The 14764-nt window shown below is 51.7% G+C and overlaps 2 protein-coding genes across 2 annotated transcripts; both read right to left on the bottom strand.

Moving 5' to 3' along the window:
• Positions 1 to 501: 501 nt before the first annotated feature.
• On the bottom strand, positions 502 to 1494 carry BDW74DRAFT_157369 (uncharacterized protein). The gene has a single exon (XM_073725132.1). It carries the CDS (start codon positions 1136 to 1138, stop codon positions 746 to 748), a length of 393 nt encoding a protein of 130 aa, XP_073581800.1. The 5' UTR covers positions 1139 to 1494; the 3' UTR covers positions 502 to 745.
• Positions 1495 to 3653: 2159 nt separating this feature from the next.
• BDW74DRAFT_169285 (uncharacterized protein) lies at positions 3654 to 9387 on the bottom strand (the record flags this gene model as incomplete). The annotated part of the gene is made up of 15 exons (XM_073726967.1): positions 3654 to 3757; positions 3830 to 3904; positions 4123 to 4220; positions 4309 to 4439; positions 4516 to 4794; positions 4857 to 4973; positions 5050 to 5128; positions 5194 to 5652; positions 6003 to 7142; positions 7188 to 7366; positions 7776 to 7988; positions 8034 to 8165; positions 8218 to 8862; positions 9041 to 9247; positions 9298 to 9387. 15 exons carry the CDS (start codon positions 9385 to 9387, stop codon positions 3654 to 3656), a joined length of 3948 nt encoding a protein of 1315 aa, XP_073581799.1.
• Between the last annotated feature and the right edge of the window lie 5377 nt (positions 9388 to 14764).

The raw sequence follows: 14764 nt of genomic DNA, 5'->3' as shown, positions 1-14764 counted from the left end.
CCGTAAATCCTAACCTTCCATGATTGCCAGGACTTCTGTCATCCGCGACAATCGAGGAAGACCTTATGACCCCTCTCGCATAAACACCAGGAACTAGAGACAGAAATGCCGGCCTTGATGCATGGTTGCGTCAAAGTCGCCGGGCCATATTGCCTCCCAGCTTACCATACCTACTGGTCAATATATCTGGCGATGAGCCTATACTAGCACCGTACTGTTGACAAGAGGGCAAAGCAGAGCCGGCGCACTCCTATTCTGGAAGTCTGTGCTGGGAGAGCCGCCATGGATACGCATACTCACTCCGTCGATGCACTAGAGCAGTGTCACTTGGATGTGCCGTGGTAATAACTTCATGGTCTCTGTTAAGGTATGCAGGGCTGACTACCTCTTGGATTGCGTTAGTTCGGATTGGATTAAGGATTACACGTAATGTCATCACGCTGCTGCGTGTTCTACACAGGACCATCTGAACTGTGATGGCCAGGGCTACTTGGTGACAAGTAGAATGTCGAGTTACCTTAGTTCAACTGGTTAACAACTTGCTCTCTAGACATTAGGGATAGACGATATATAGCAGCAAGAACAAAACAGATTAGATAGTATATCTGGATGAACAAGGTGGCCAACCTCATATCGAAGGAACGACAGCCAGACAAGAAAGAAAAAAAAAAGTCCCATCATCATCTTCTCCTTCCTCCTCCCATTCCCCCCTTCCAAATCGCAACAATACACTCGACACTCTCACTTAAACACACTTAATAACCAGCGTCTCCGGCTTCGCAACCCCCTGCGGAAACCTCGCATAATTCTTCTGAGCGTCAACAGTAACCAACTCCACAAACGCCCCGTTATCAACGCGGTTCCCGCTGATCGTGCACTTCGCGCCCGCGACAACCCCGCTCGTGATCATCACGCTGTCAACGCGGAAAGTCGGGTTGTACCGGTCTGGGTAGCGCGGGGGCATGGCCTGGTTCACGCCGTTGGTGGGGATTGCGGAGGACTGGGAGCCGCCGGTGAATTCGTTGGTCAGGGCTACGGTGCGGGTGTTGGATTGGCGCTCTGAGAGGTCGACGTCCACGGGGGCTGCGGTGGCGAGGGAGAGGAGGGCCAGGACGGCGGCGGTGGTGAAGAACTTCATTTTTGATAGATGGAAGACGGAGGCCTTGATTGTTTGGACGGGTTGTCTGAGGGTAGAGGCTCTTTGGATTGAGGACTGGACCGATGCTGATGCTGATACTGATGCTGATGAGAAAGACCTGGACTGAAGCAGAGCAAAGGGGGCCTTTATACCTTTTCCTTCTCATGTCCTAGATCAGGCATTCTATCCTACTCTGCGGTCTCACCTACTGACTTCTCCACTCTAGCACAAATCGTGCTTCGCCACGATGTACCATACAGAACGCCGGATACCTTGCTCTCCGATTGGCAGGCAGTGCATTGTCATCGTCACGATCTAAATCGAGATATCGATATCCTCAGCGGCCGCAGCCCCTCGGATCCTGCACAGCCGAAGGAGCAGGATCAGAAACATGGCACATCACCCCACTAGGCCCACGAGGCTGCCTTGGCTCTCAGGGTTCACCGATGTTTTGGGGAAGTAGATTGCGAGGGGGCCTTCCAGCGGGTCAAGCTAAAGTTATCCACGGTACTTGTTCCTTGGTTCCGGTGGTGGCTTGGGTACGGGGTTCAGCCTCAATCGTATACCGTAGATGCATGTTCCTCATGTTGGTTCTGCAGCTCACCGCACAGACGAAGATGCAGGAAGACGAGTAGAGAACAGGTGCAGGTACTGATTCTTCTTACCAATCTGACTGATCTGTAGACGAACAAATGCGGCTTTTACCTAACAAGGTCTACTACATCTGCGTGCAGAGAGTTGGTGAGCAAGGCCACCTCGTATGTCTAGGACATGTCTTACTGAGCGAGGCCGTGGCTTACAGGTGAGGCTGCGCAGATGCGCCCGTATTCAAGCGAGCCAGATTGGCAGCTGGGACACCGTAGGTAGTGTAAGACATCACGACCTCATCCATCTCCGTATCCTCCAGAACTATCAAGCATGGAAGTTGGGACATACCATATCACGGTACCGAAGCACAGCCCTATTTCCCAAATCAAACTCTAGTTCAGTTCTTAATATAGCCACGACAACCCCGCCCCCACTATGACAGCCGCCCTATTACGAGGGGGAAGAATACGAGGGGAGGCGGGGATGGGGCGTGGTACCCCGGGTACCGAACGGCTGGAACCGGTACCACGAGATACAAACCCCGACACGAACGCCCAGCGGCACTAAAGTCGCCGGCATGTTGGATGATCGTGATACGGTAACTAGCACAGCCGAGCGATCCGAGGCCCACGTTCCCCGGTCTCAGCTACTTGGCTGACGCAGGCCTCGGACCCCGGATTCCAAGGCTCCTCAGCCCAGCTCCAAAAATGGATATCGTGTTAGGCGTCCCGTTATTGGTCAACGGGAGGAACAAGCGAAAGGCTAGCTAGGCTTGCGGCTGTGCTGTAGGCCTAACCAGGCAAGAGCCTCTGAGCTACATGGATACTAGGCTGAGTAGGTACGGAGTATATCCAGAGATCACTTGATCCGGACCAGGAAAAGAAGACCTCTTTGGGGTGTAAATTCCGCCCGGACTCCGGCGTCAGACAAGATTAACTTTGCAAATGTGCTCAATACGTGTCATAATAGGCGGTCCATTAGAACCATTGGGGGTCTGCGAGTCTGCAATAATCGGCTCGGCGGTGCGACCGAGTTGTGATCGCTGCCTGCTTGTCATATTATATCCCCACTTAGTTCATGGTATGGAGGTGAGGTAGGTAGGGCCAAGGGGAGTTCACGTGTATGTGTGACTGTCCAGCCCTACTACTCTGGGCTGCAGTGCAACAAGTAACAACCACTACGCAATAGATACGTATCTCATGATGACGATCTACTCCGTAAGGTTGTAAGGATGTTGTTCTGTTGCCTCGGTCAAGAGGCCCATGCGATCTCATCCTGCTAGACACGATGTAAATGTTGATGCATGATGGTGTAAAAGCACGGCCAACTCATCGCTGCATCATATTTTCAGACATTGCGGGCAATCTTGTCAACACACCATACGGAAGATACCATAGTATTGCCTTCTGCCGTAATGCATGATAAGTGTGGGGCCGGAAAGCTGGCGTGCAGACCAGACTGTCTTTGCTTTGCCCTGATTAGGCCTTCGGCGGCCGAGAACCGCGACCTCGCGGGGCAAGGGCACCCAGCAGAGCAGAGACACAAGCTATCGTAGGTCAAGAGTTTGGGGCAAGAAGTGTAGTATGAAGCGATAGGTCGCGGCCCCGATCGCGGGGAATGGTCAAGGGAAGAAGACAAGGAAAGGATGTGTTTGGTCAGTAGTAGATGAGCCATGCTCATCATATCGGCAAGGTCTCTAAGACATGGAGTTGCATGATTTCGTCAACGGCTATGTTGAATCTCGAATACGAGAAGACGGACATTGTCTCTACCTGGAGTCTTGGAATCCGGCATTGGTTCGTTGATTTCATTACCTAGAGAGCCGCATGGACTAAGTAGGCCAAATGTCGTACTCTGCGTTCAGCACAGCCCATAATTAAGAAACGTACCGCTCAAGATGTGGCCCAGTCCCCGTTATGACTTTACCTCAGCCAATATACGTGGCTCCATTGCAATGCCTATCCCACTCCTCGGCCGAACTAAGCACAGCCCCGGGCTTATTGCCGACGGCGAGATTGACGAGAGTACTCCCTGTCAGGATCATTAGCATCAACCCATTTTTAAATCTACTCGTGAGCAATGGGGAACATTGGAGTCACTAACCATTGAAGCTAAAAAGCGGCCACCCGTATTGGGTGAGACCATGGTGGGGGTCTTTCGCGAAGGCAACCCACGCCCCTATGATATGAACGGTGAGTACAAGCGAGCACACACGAGAGTAAGGCATTGCGCCGAGCCAGATCTTACCTTGAAAGTAATGACTAACATCCACCTCGTTATTACTCGAAGGCGGAGGTAACGTGGTCTGATTGTATGTGCCAAAGAGAATGGGAAGCTCAGCTATAGTAAATCAATCAATCAGACCCAATGTGAGGACAACGGACGGGAAGTCGTACCACTGTGGTAAGCGCCCAACCAAGGTCTTGGGCTTAAGTTTGTGAAATTGCCATGGTAGACGTATCGCCACGTCGGGATGTGCCCGTCAACACGAGTCCTAGTTATGGTGCGCCAGTCAGTTCATCTCACAGTGGCAATGGCAGTCTAACTCCAACGCGGATGCGGATAAGCGAACAGGTACGTACCTCACAGCCTGAGAGGCAGGGCAGCTGAAACTCCCAAACAAATCCTCGGTCACAGCCGTCTCATTGATGGTGCTCTGGCTAAGCGGGAATCCAGCGGAAAACTCGCGGGCGTTAACGCCTGCTAACGTGGGCTTTTCTATCGGTTAGCTTTAATAAAAGAGGTTTGTAGACGGACCAGGTGATGAGTAAGGGGGTAGGAGCACATACGAGACGCGCTTGTTTTCCATCCCTCACTCGGGCAGGATAGTCCGCGAAAACAGTCCGATTATCAACGACGGGCGTGAAGGTGTAGCTCCCGTTGCGCAACGCTCCAAGGATCGCGGTAAATGGGACACTCCGCATGCAGTGCAACGACTCAACGCCTGTACCGCATCCAATTGTTCGGGAAAGTCGGTTCCAGTTATCATGGGCCGGATCGACGTTGTTGAGCAGCGAGACGGTGCCTGATTGTAGGGAGAAGGCGCTCACGAGGGGGTCATCTGGGTACTACAGTATTGAGGCTGGTCAGTTCAAGACACTTGAGCCGGTGCTAAGAAAGGGGCTCGCACAGCGTAAGTATAAGTATCAACGGACGCGCCACCCGCAGACTGTCCAAACAGCAGGATTCTTTCGGGATCGCCACCGAAGTTGGCGATGTTTCGGTGCACCCATTCAACTGCTAGCCTCTGTTTCTCTGCATTAGCACTTCGTAAAAAAAGTTGTGGTTTTGGAGTGACAAATGGGAGGTGGGATCCGACATACCTGATCCAACAACCCAACATTCTGCTCCGACGCTTCCAACCCAGGCGCATTTGGGTATCCGAAGATGTTCAGACGGTAGCTGCGCCCGACATATCAGCATCTCTACTACAATTTTCAGCAAGAGACGTAAATAGAAAGACATACTTGAACGTAACAACAACGACATCCCCGCTCGCCGCCAAATCAACCCCATCATAAAACCCGACCGAGCCCGCGCCCTCGCCGAATCCGCCGCCGTGAATGAAGAGCATGACTGCTTTTCCCTTACTCTTTTCTTTGCCGGCATGCTGGTTATTCCTGGAGGGTGTCCAAACGTTGACCCTTAAACAATCCTCGCTCATATCATTTGGATTCCAGATTCGATAGGGTAGGACGCTCCAGATGGACTCGTTGTCATAGCTGTAGACTTGTGGGCAGGGGGGCCCAAAGGCCGATGCGTTATATGGAGACGACGAGGGAAATTTGGACTGCGGTGGCGCGAAGCGTAGTTCTCCAGTAGCTGGTTCGGCGTACGGAATGCCCAGAAACGCACGAACTTGATGAGTGGTGTCATTGTATATGCCGTGGACTAGGCCGCTGGTTGTTTGAACTATGAGGTCTGTGCTTGATAGATAAGTTGGAGTTGAGGCGCCTAGAGCAGCCAGTGAAAGCAGGTTGAGAAAAGCGTTGGCAAGCATTGTGGTAGCTGAAGGCCGTGCTGGAGAAATCTGGGGAGTTCTGCAGTTGCAGCGGCTTTAATAGCTGCTTTAACCCCGCATCCCCAGAATAACCGGTGGGCAGACAAGCGTCATTGTGGGGATCCATTTTGGAGTTGAGTTGCCCATCACTTGCCGAAAGAAGAGCGCAATGTGCCGATGGGGGAACTCCGGAGCAGAGTCGGAGTAGGATGTGGAGAGAAAACCTTTAGGCTAAATAGAAGAAACAATCAGTTGGATACTATATGAGAAACACACTAAATGGCGAGAATATCCTTGAACTCTTGTAAAAAGTCTCTCACAGCCTTCTTCAAGGCCTCCACCTCCTCGCTGCTCGTCCCCAGAAGCAGACTGACCATTCCCCGACGAGCGATCCAGAACCCACGCTCGATCAGGTAGAACCAAAGGAGATCACGGAGAGTCCCCTCGACGCCTTCCGGTATAGCCTCCAAATCGCTTATGCTGACAATCTCATTGTGTCCGCCCGTCGGCACAAAGTGGATATTCATCACCGCGCCGACGCCCGTCACGACCATCTTCGTGCCTTTCGCCAATTCCTGCAGCTCCTGTCGGAGGTTATCGCCAAGTGTGTTCAAAGTAATACATGCTTCCGCTGTATACACCGAGGTCATGCCAGTGTATCCGGCATTCATGGCAAGACTGTTGTTGTTGAAGGTACCAGAATGATGAACATTCGATGTCCGGGGATCATAGACCAACATCAGATCTCGTCGTCCGCCGAATGCACCGATGCTGAGACCGCCACCAATCCACTTCCCGAGCGTCGTCAGGTCCGGCGAGAGAGAAGTGCCATGAACCGGATGTCGCACGATCGCCTGTAACCCGCCCGGTGCCAGTCGCGATGTCATTACCTCGTCAAGGATGAAAATGATACCCTTTGCTTTGGCAGCGTCTTGTATAGCATGCAGGAAATCGGCTGATCCCGGTATGCATCCGCCAGCGCCTTGCATTCCTTCGACTAGAACTGCCGCTGCAGTGTCACTGTTCTCGGTGATCAGCTTTATAGCACTGTCAACATCGTTGTACTGCCCGAGAATCCAGTCGCCGCGGTCGACGTTGTTAGGGGCGACACCGTGGGCGAACGAGAGCACGCCTCCATGATAGCCGCCCTCGAAGACAATAACCTTCGATCGACCGGTGATCTGACGCGCAACGCTTAATGCGTAGATATTCGCTTCCGTCCCTGAATTGCAGAATCGCACCTGGTCAATGGAGGTGAATCGGTTGCAGATCGCTTCGGCGAACCGGGCTTCAGCAACAGTCGAGGAACCGAGATTCATCCCAACATTAGTCATGGTGGACGTGAGCGTTTCCATAATCACCGAGTGTGTATGTCCGAAAAGACCGGCAGTCATGTCACCAAGGTAGTCAATGTATCTAGGCCAAGTTAGCGACGCTGACGCCTGTCAGAACTATACTCACTTATTTCCATCAAGGTCGACCAATCGATTCCCATTGCCTCTTTGCATGCACAAGGGAAACGGCATGGCATGCAGCACTGATCGGGTATTTCCACCCGGCATGTGAATTGTGGCGCGCTGATGCTGCGCCTTCGATTCAGGATTCCTGTCCTCGTACCGCTGCTGCGCAGAGTGAAGGTGCTCCATTGCTTGTTGGTACGATGATGACATTGTTTCGCAAGGAAAGCTTCGAGGCGACAGTGTCGCAAAGCGTGATGCAAGTTTTAAAAGCTGTCCGAAAGGAAATTTAGATCCGAAAAGTCAGATGCGAGAACCGAAAGTCAAATGCGAAATCCATGAGGGGTATCGTCAGTCGCGAGTTGGAGAAGCAGAGCGGGGCATTTGGCCGGTCGAGATAACAGCATCACCTAGATCTACTCGATCGCCGCTCACCTCTCACGCGACGTGGCCGATGGGCGTCATATTCTCTACCTGAATGCGATTCGGCTCGCTCGTCAGGAACAGGTATGGCTCCCAAGGGGTCCACTAGCTCTGGATGGATAACATTTTGGCTTTCCATTATTTTCCGCCACCACGGAGGAGCCTTAACATCGGCATTCTGTTCTGTTCCCTCCAACTGCTCGTCGTATCGATGTTTCTCAAAACTCCACCATAACGCCCAGCCGGCAAGCGTGATAGCCGTCAGAGGGGCTGCAACCGCCCAGTAAATCCAAAACTGGGGGGATATAGTAGCAGCATCCGAATCTGCTGTTGAAGAACCAGATCCGTCGTCCCAATTGAACATGTTCATGGAGAACAATGTCTAGGTCAATTAGTACGCGGGCTGCAAAACTACTAGATGACATACCGCAACGTATGAACCGGGTAGGAAAATTGTTGTGATGAAAGCCAGTATCTTCATTGAGGTGCTATCCCGTCCGGCTGTCGCGGCAAGACGTGCGCTCAGGCGATTGTCCGTTTGGGCGACAAAGCTGTATAGCTGCCTTCTGTCAGTAAGGAACTCCATTAGCAAGGTGATAACTTGTACCTACCACATTGAGCTGCAACTCCAATCGCTTCTGAATTCCGAGGACATGATCTTCAAGCGACCTAGCCAAAGTGATATTATGATCTAGCAGGCCAAGGATCACATCGCTGGCTTCCGGTCGCAAATCCGGGCCAGAATCTGTTATTTCCGTCATAACCCTAACAAGCAACTCCGATGCCTGATAGTTCCATCTTGGGTTATGCGCCGTAAACCCGACCCTGGTGAGTTGGGTGTTGATAGTGACAGTGAGATGCTCCGATTGAGCTCGCGCGACTGGTCTGCCTTTGAATGCGCTCAACGTGCGAGATGCAGATTCCGAATTCCTTCGACCTACACGCGTCACGCCGAGCTGAGCCTCGACGGCCATCACTGCCGGAGTCAAGTCTCTGTTACAGTGATGTTGCAATCGTCTAAGGTGATGGCTCAGGACAATACATGGTAGGGTAAGAGGATGGTCCCATAGACCTGGCGACGATATGAGATATTCCCGGACAACGGCGCAGGGAGACCATGGCCCCGAAGGCAACGAAGCAGCATTGTGCAAGTTAACTGCGAGGTCTACAAGCGATTCGCCGGCCAATAAAGCGGTCGACCATCGTGAAGTTGTATTGTATGTGAGCGAGAGCATGTGATTTCCGATCTCGTATTTCTGCGGCGCCTTTAGAATGATTGCTTTTTTTTGTCAGCAACAGCCGCGTCGAGGGGGATTTGAACGCACATATTCTCCTGCCTCCATAGATGTCGTTATCAAAGTGTCTCGAAAACGTCCCTGTCGCGACTTCCAATGCTGGTAGTGTCGCTGGATGGAGCTGGAAGCTCGACTCGACGAACTCAAACGCCTCACGAGACATGCCGACAGAGACCTTGGGGAATAAATGGTAGTTGCATGCTAGTAGCCGTATCCCTCCACGCGCAGCTCCGGCCACGGTCGGTGGAGTTAGAGGGAGAAACTCGCCGGTTTGGTTCAGCCATTCTGGGACTTGGGAGTCTTCAAGAAACCCCTCCCGGAAGTTCCAGCGCGCGGGCGACTGGGCCTGAAAGTAGGAGTCAGCAATTTGCAATGAGACGGTGTTGAACCACAAACCTCAGGGAAATTCCAGGCCTCCAGGTAATATAACTTTTTGGGCGTCCAATTTGTTCCGAAAGCAGCCAACTCACGGTTGAATTGGAACATTTCTGAGTTGTGAGACAGACCTGAGGTTGAAGTTCAAAGCAAAAAAGTTGGCGTCCGACCGCGACAGCGCGTTCGCTTGTTCCTTCTATGCCGTATTCAGTATGGTTTGATGCATGTGCTGGCTTAGCGCTGGCTTAGCGCTGGCTTAGCGCTGGCTTTTTATATGCCCTCGTAGTATTGCTGGCCCTGAGTTTCAGTGCATAACGCAAGGATTATCAACCGAGATATTCGAATATGGGGAACGTTCGTCCCGTCGTTTCCACGGGCTTGTATAACCAGCTTGCTCAGCCTCAAGCGGCAAGTCACGAGCCAGCAGCGTCGGATCGCAAACTCGAGATGATTCCCAATCGGTATCTATTACCGGATTCGATTCGAGGAAACCAGATAAGAGGAACCGCGAGATTGTCATCTTGGGGCATGGGTGCCTTCACGATGCGTTAATCGAAGCTTGCCAGGTACCTGTCCCCGAATCTTGTACCATCCTCCAACGCCTGCTCGACTCCACTCCTCTTGTTATAGCCATCACCGACTCATATCCAGTTTGAATTTGCGACGTTGGCAAACTTTCCAATAGCTTATTGTTTTGAGGGCGTTTCGTGGGAGCAGACGTTTTCAACGACTCGTAGGTACTCAAACTCTGCATGTTTCTCGGCGCCGCCGTGCGTCCCTGACGGATTCGGTAGGTCGATGGCTTGTGGACGGTGTCTGTCTTAGTTCGTTAAATTCATTGTAAAAGCTATAGCGAAATGCGACGATGCTCCTATGGGGCCGGTCAAAAGGGTTTTGGAGGAAGGAATACGAGTGGGTTGGCGTTGCGTTGCTGGAGGACAGCAGCTGAATCTCGCTGGCAACGGCATTTTGCGTCAAAAGAGTCTTCTGTCTGTAGCCAAGACTATCATTAAACACGGTAATCAATGGTTGTCAATCTGGGATGACATAAAGGTCACGAATCGTTTGATGCTCAGGGACGGGAGTGTTTGCGGAATCGCGTCCAGAGCAGGGATTAAGACACCAAGGTCCTCAAGCTAAAGCACCACATGAGAAAATTCTCTTCTCCTCAGACCACACCCTCTCTCTGGTCTCTCCCACTTTGTAAACTCCTCGAGTGGCCAAGTTCGGCCACTCTTCTTGTTAGAACGGAAGAAGCGACAAGCCATGACAGCACTGGCAACAGCCTTTTGCACTTTGGGACATTTTTTATTGACACGAGCAATCCTCCAAGAGTCCTCTTGCAATCAAGCTTTGACTTGGTCGCAACAACAAACGTTAGGCAAGGTATGGTATCGCTAGGCCTAGTTGCGATGGCAGCTGCTGGCGTTCCAGGACTTAGTTCAGGTAGGCACGCTCCTCCACCACGATGACACATTTCTGGAAACCCCATTCTGCTCCCTAAAGTTGTGCACCCTCAAGCTCCCGTATGCTGACAGTTCTCAAGCTTTATGTCACCAAATCCTCCGTTACATGACTAGAAGCAGGCCTGCTCCGACCGAGTCCCCATAATTCAAACCTTGCGATCCGTCTTCCCATCGAGCCATTAAGACCGGCCAAGGTCCGTCGTGGAAGAAAGAGTTCTGATGCATCAGCGAGCAGCATCGCATTCCCTAGCTCCCTTAACAGTGTCCGCTTTCGCCAAGTCGTCTACCTACCCTCGGCATGAACTCCAGGCTTCTTCTCGAACAAAATATGGTCGGGGTCATAGGCCAGGAGTTGCAACGGTCTTTCACCGGTTCCCCCGGCAAACATCGAGTCCAGGTATGATCGCCAGATGGAAGCAGACACTCTCCGCCTCCCATGCGAGATCGGTTACTCGTAAGGGGGCCAAAGACACAGTTTCTGCCTGCGCGTCCACAGCAACTTCGTTTTGACCGGCAGTTAATGCCAGCAATTCCGCGATTTTTGTTCCTCGTACGCTTCATCATCATCATCATCATCCTCCTCATCCATCCAGTAACCTCCGATATTTGTTGTCTTCAGGGCTTGCGCAGAATGCGTTTGAAATTCGTGGGCCGTGAGAAGAATGTACGCGTTTGCTCCATCACGAGTATGAGAGTGCAATACCGATGGCAAGGATTTTAGGGCACAAACATTCGATCAGGTGGTTCTGGGCCTTCTAGTACATCGGGCACGCCCCGTTTACTGGTAAGCTTAGCCTTTCCTGCGTTGGTTCACCAATCACCATTTGTCCTGAAGCAAGAAACCAATTTTCTCGCTTTTAGCTCATACATTTACTGGCTCCGCAAAGGTTCCCCCGCAGCCGCTCGTGAAGACCGAGCCCTATTTCAAAGTCGGCTTTCCTGCTTCAATATGGACCCAGAAGCCCCCATTTTACCCCTACCTGTGGTGTTCTGCCATTTCGTCCAAGCGACTCGTCCTCCGACAAAACAATCTGTGTCTCGATATCCCTTCTTGTCAGGTACTGCTTGCAACGGTGGCAAAGCTCAATTTCTCGTCCTTCACACCAGACTACACTATACGAAGTTGAGAAGTTACGTTTGGCGGCGGGCTTTCGATAACGTCGACGTCATATTGGCAAGGAGCGACAGAGTAAGTATATCAACCAAAGACAACATGTAAGCGAAAAGGTTCCTCCATCATATCAATCTTCTGGCTTCCCAAACAATCTCCACCATGCAATCTTCCGTCACTGGCGCACTTGAATTTTGCACATTCGGGGCGGCGAACAGATATGCGGACTTGTCTCGTGGAGATATATTCGGTATTGAAGTGACCGTGCATTGGCAGAAGACGACGCGGCAGAAGGGGTATTTAGTGCTGTAGCATAGCCATTCTTTAGTTAGTACATAGGGGCCTGTTAGACAGCAGGGGCGCTTACGCTGCAGGAGCTGCAGGAGCAAGAGTTGCAGTTGCCGGAGCAGCAGTTGCAAGAGCAGGGAGACATCTTGAAGTGTGGTGGGTGGTGGGTGGTTGGTTGTACGGTCTTGGAAGTGGTTTCTGAGGAAGCTTCGGAGTTGTTGCTGATGAGAAAGAGAAGCTGGATGTGAGGTCCTCGAAGGACTATTTATGCATTTCCTGGACGTTGTTCCTGAGGCCAAAAGCGTGGGATGAGCGAAGCTATCCTGGTCGACATCCTCGATCGCAGCCAATACCACGCCACGCAGCTGGTCGGATGATTCAATCCAGCGAGCAGGCGACCTATACAATTAGTTTTCCCGGCAGGGGCCAAGTGGGGGTCACGATTTCAAGGCATTGGGATAGTGCTGCGTAAATGCTCTGGCGAGTCAGCCGCGGTTCAATCCCACCTTATCAACAATACCGATGCCACTCGCACTGGGATGGCCCCGTCAGTGGATAAGAAGGGCTCGATCGAGAAGGCCCAAGCGGTGCGACTGCTCAAAGCTGACCGAGGGCCACCTTTAGCGTTCTCATTAGTGGGCAGCTTGACTAACAGCAACGAAGACGGAGCGGCATATCTGTTGCTTCAGTAGGGGTGTCTTTCGTGATGGAAAAGCCGAAAAAGAATCAGAAGAGCTCTAATCTCGACTGCCGGATTCAGCTGCACCTTCTTATACGCAAGACCCCCTGAATGAGTACCCTGGAGGTTCTCCCAAGGTCCTTGATACTGCACAAACAGCAGCCGTGTTGAGGCCACGATTCGGACGCTGAGATATGATCCCTTCCTTGTCCGGAAATGACTCGCATACCTGCATCCATGGCAGGGCTCCTCTCACCGGAGTAGAGTGCACCTGCCACCTGCCCTGCAACGTCCGTCTCGCACTCGCGTGGGGTGCATCGTCTCATTGGGCCTAGGCAATATCAACGTTCGACCACGCCGTAGCTGGGTCCACCTGATACATGGCCATCGGCATAATGAGGCTAGCTAAGCAGGGTGAGGGCGGGAGTATGGCCAATCGAACGACCCTGCGGGATTATCTTAGGGGATGAGTGGAGCTGGGAATGGGGGTTCATCGGGTTATCGGACGGATACGGGTAGGTGGTTGTAGGCAGTAGCACTGAGCTCTGGGCTGCGTAGGCAGTAGGGTTTCGTCAAGAGTATCCAGTAAAACAGTAATAGCGTATAACAGCCTGTCTTTTAGTTGCTCTCGCCAGTATAGGACATATCCTGTGGTTTATTTTGGTGACGGGGATAGAAGACTTCGCCTGCTCCGCGTGGCAGCCCGTTGGGTAGATGCACGTACGGCTTAGACCCAACGGCGGACAGGGACATTACGCAGGTAAATCGCTACATAGACAATCATAGTCATAGTAATAGTACTCTTCATCAGCTCTGCGGTCTGAATGACCTATGCCAATCTTAATTTGTTGCCACTACAGCGCGTCTTCTTTCTCCAGATGTCCATGAGTAGAGTCATCTGCGACGCAAGATATCCATAGCCTTGCTGATTCAGACACTATGGGTCTTCCACCCGCTCTACGAAGAGATATACAATCATTATTGAGATATATTATAGGAGGGAGTAACCACTCGCTATTGCTTCCTTCCTACTACACTCCGTATACTTCTCGCTTTTTCCTGATGTTGACAGTTTTCGCTTACACTGTCCAACATACTTCGTGACAAACCACACTTATTCTCAGGTGCCCTATCTAAGTCATAGCTCCTACCATTTATGTCATGGCATGTTTTATTTAGGTACTCGGGCTTCCTTATCGCTCGGCCACGACTGTCTTAGTGAGGAAGTCCCGGTCCCGTTGGGTAACGGTCAGTAAATCTGAGGACGGAAGACGCATACACATAGTCAATATATAATCGAACGAGCGCTGTAGTCCTCTTATTGCTGATGGGTTAATGTAGCATTGTCTAGCTGAAGATATAGCCTTGGCTGGTTATACAGTGGTTCATAGGCTGTGTAGAGGAATGAAGGCTGCGAATATATATTTCCGCTCCCTGACCGTAACTGCGAGAATCACTTGGCCGACAGCTAAAAATATTTGGAGGCAGTTGAGAAAACAGGGACCGAACTTATCCGGGCCCTAAGTACTATATAGGCTATAATATCTATTCTTGAGCGTACTACAGGCCTGCTGATTATTTTGCATCTTTGTTCGCGCCCTTTCTCGCTGCAGAACGCCGGAGCGACGAAGCCCGTCTGCCAAGCATTTTTGTCGCCCGAGGCCACAAGGCAGCCGACTCACCTGGTGCTTACTGTAGTTAATGTCTTCGTGAATAATTAATAAGAAGCTTCATAAGATGGGCAGGTCAAATAATGCAATCTGAAATCCAAAGCCAAAGTTGAGGTGCTCACTGCTCAGGTGGAGCAGTGGGCCAGAGGCAGGTCCGAAAGATCGAATTGTCAGCGGCGATCGCCGTGCCGTCCGGGCGGGCGACGGGCGTCGATGTTTGGATCTCGAAAGGAATGGAGCTTGGCTTGTTCAATAAGCTTATGCACGGGGTAGC

This window comes from Aspergillus multicolor (assembly GCF_047715735.1).
Source record: "Aspergillus multicolor strain CBS 133.54 unplaced genomic scaffold BDW74scaffold_21, whole genome shotgun sequence".
In the NCBI taxonomy this organism is placed as follows: Eukaryota; Fungi; Ascomycota; class Eurotiomycetes; order Eurotiales; family Aspergillaceae; genus Aspergillus; species Aspergillus multicolor.
Note: the sequence above shows the minus strand (reverse complement) of the source record. Positions and strands in the feature narration are given on the sequence as shown.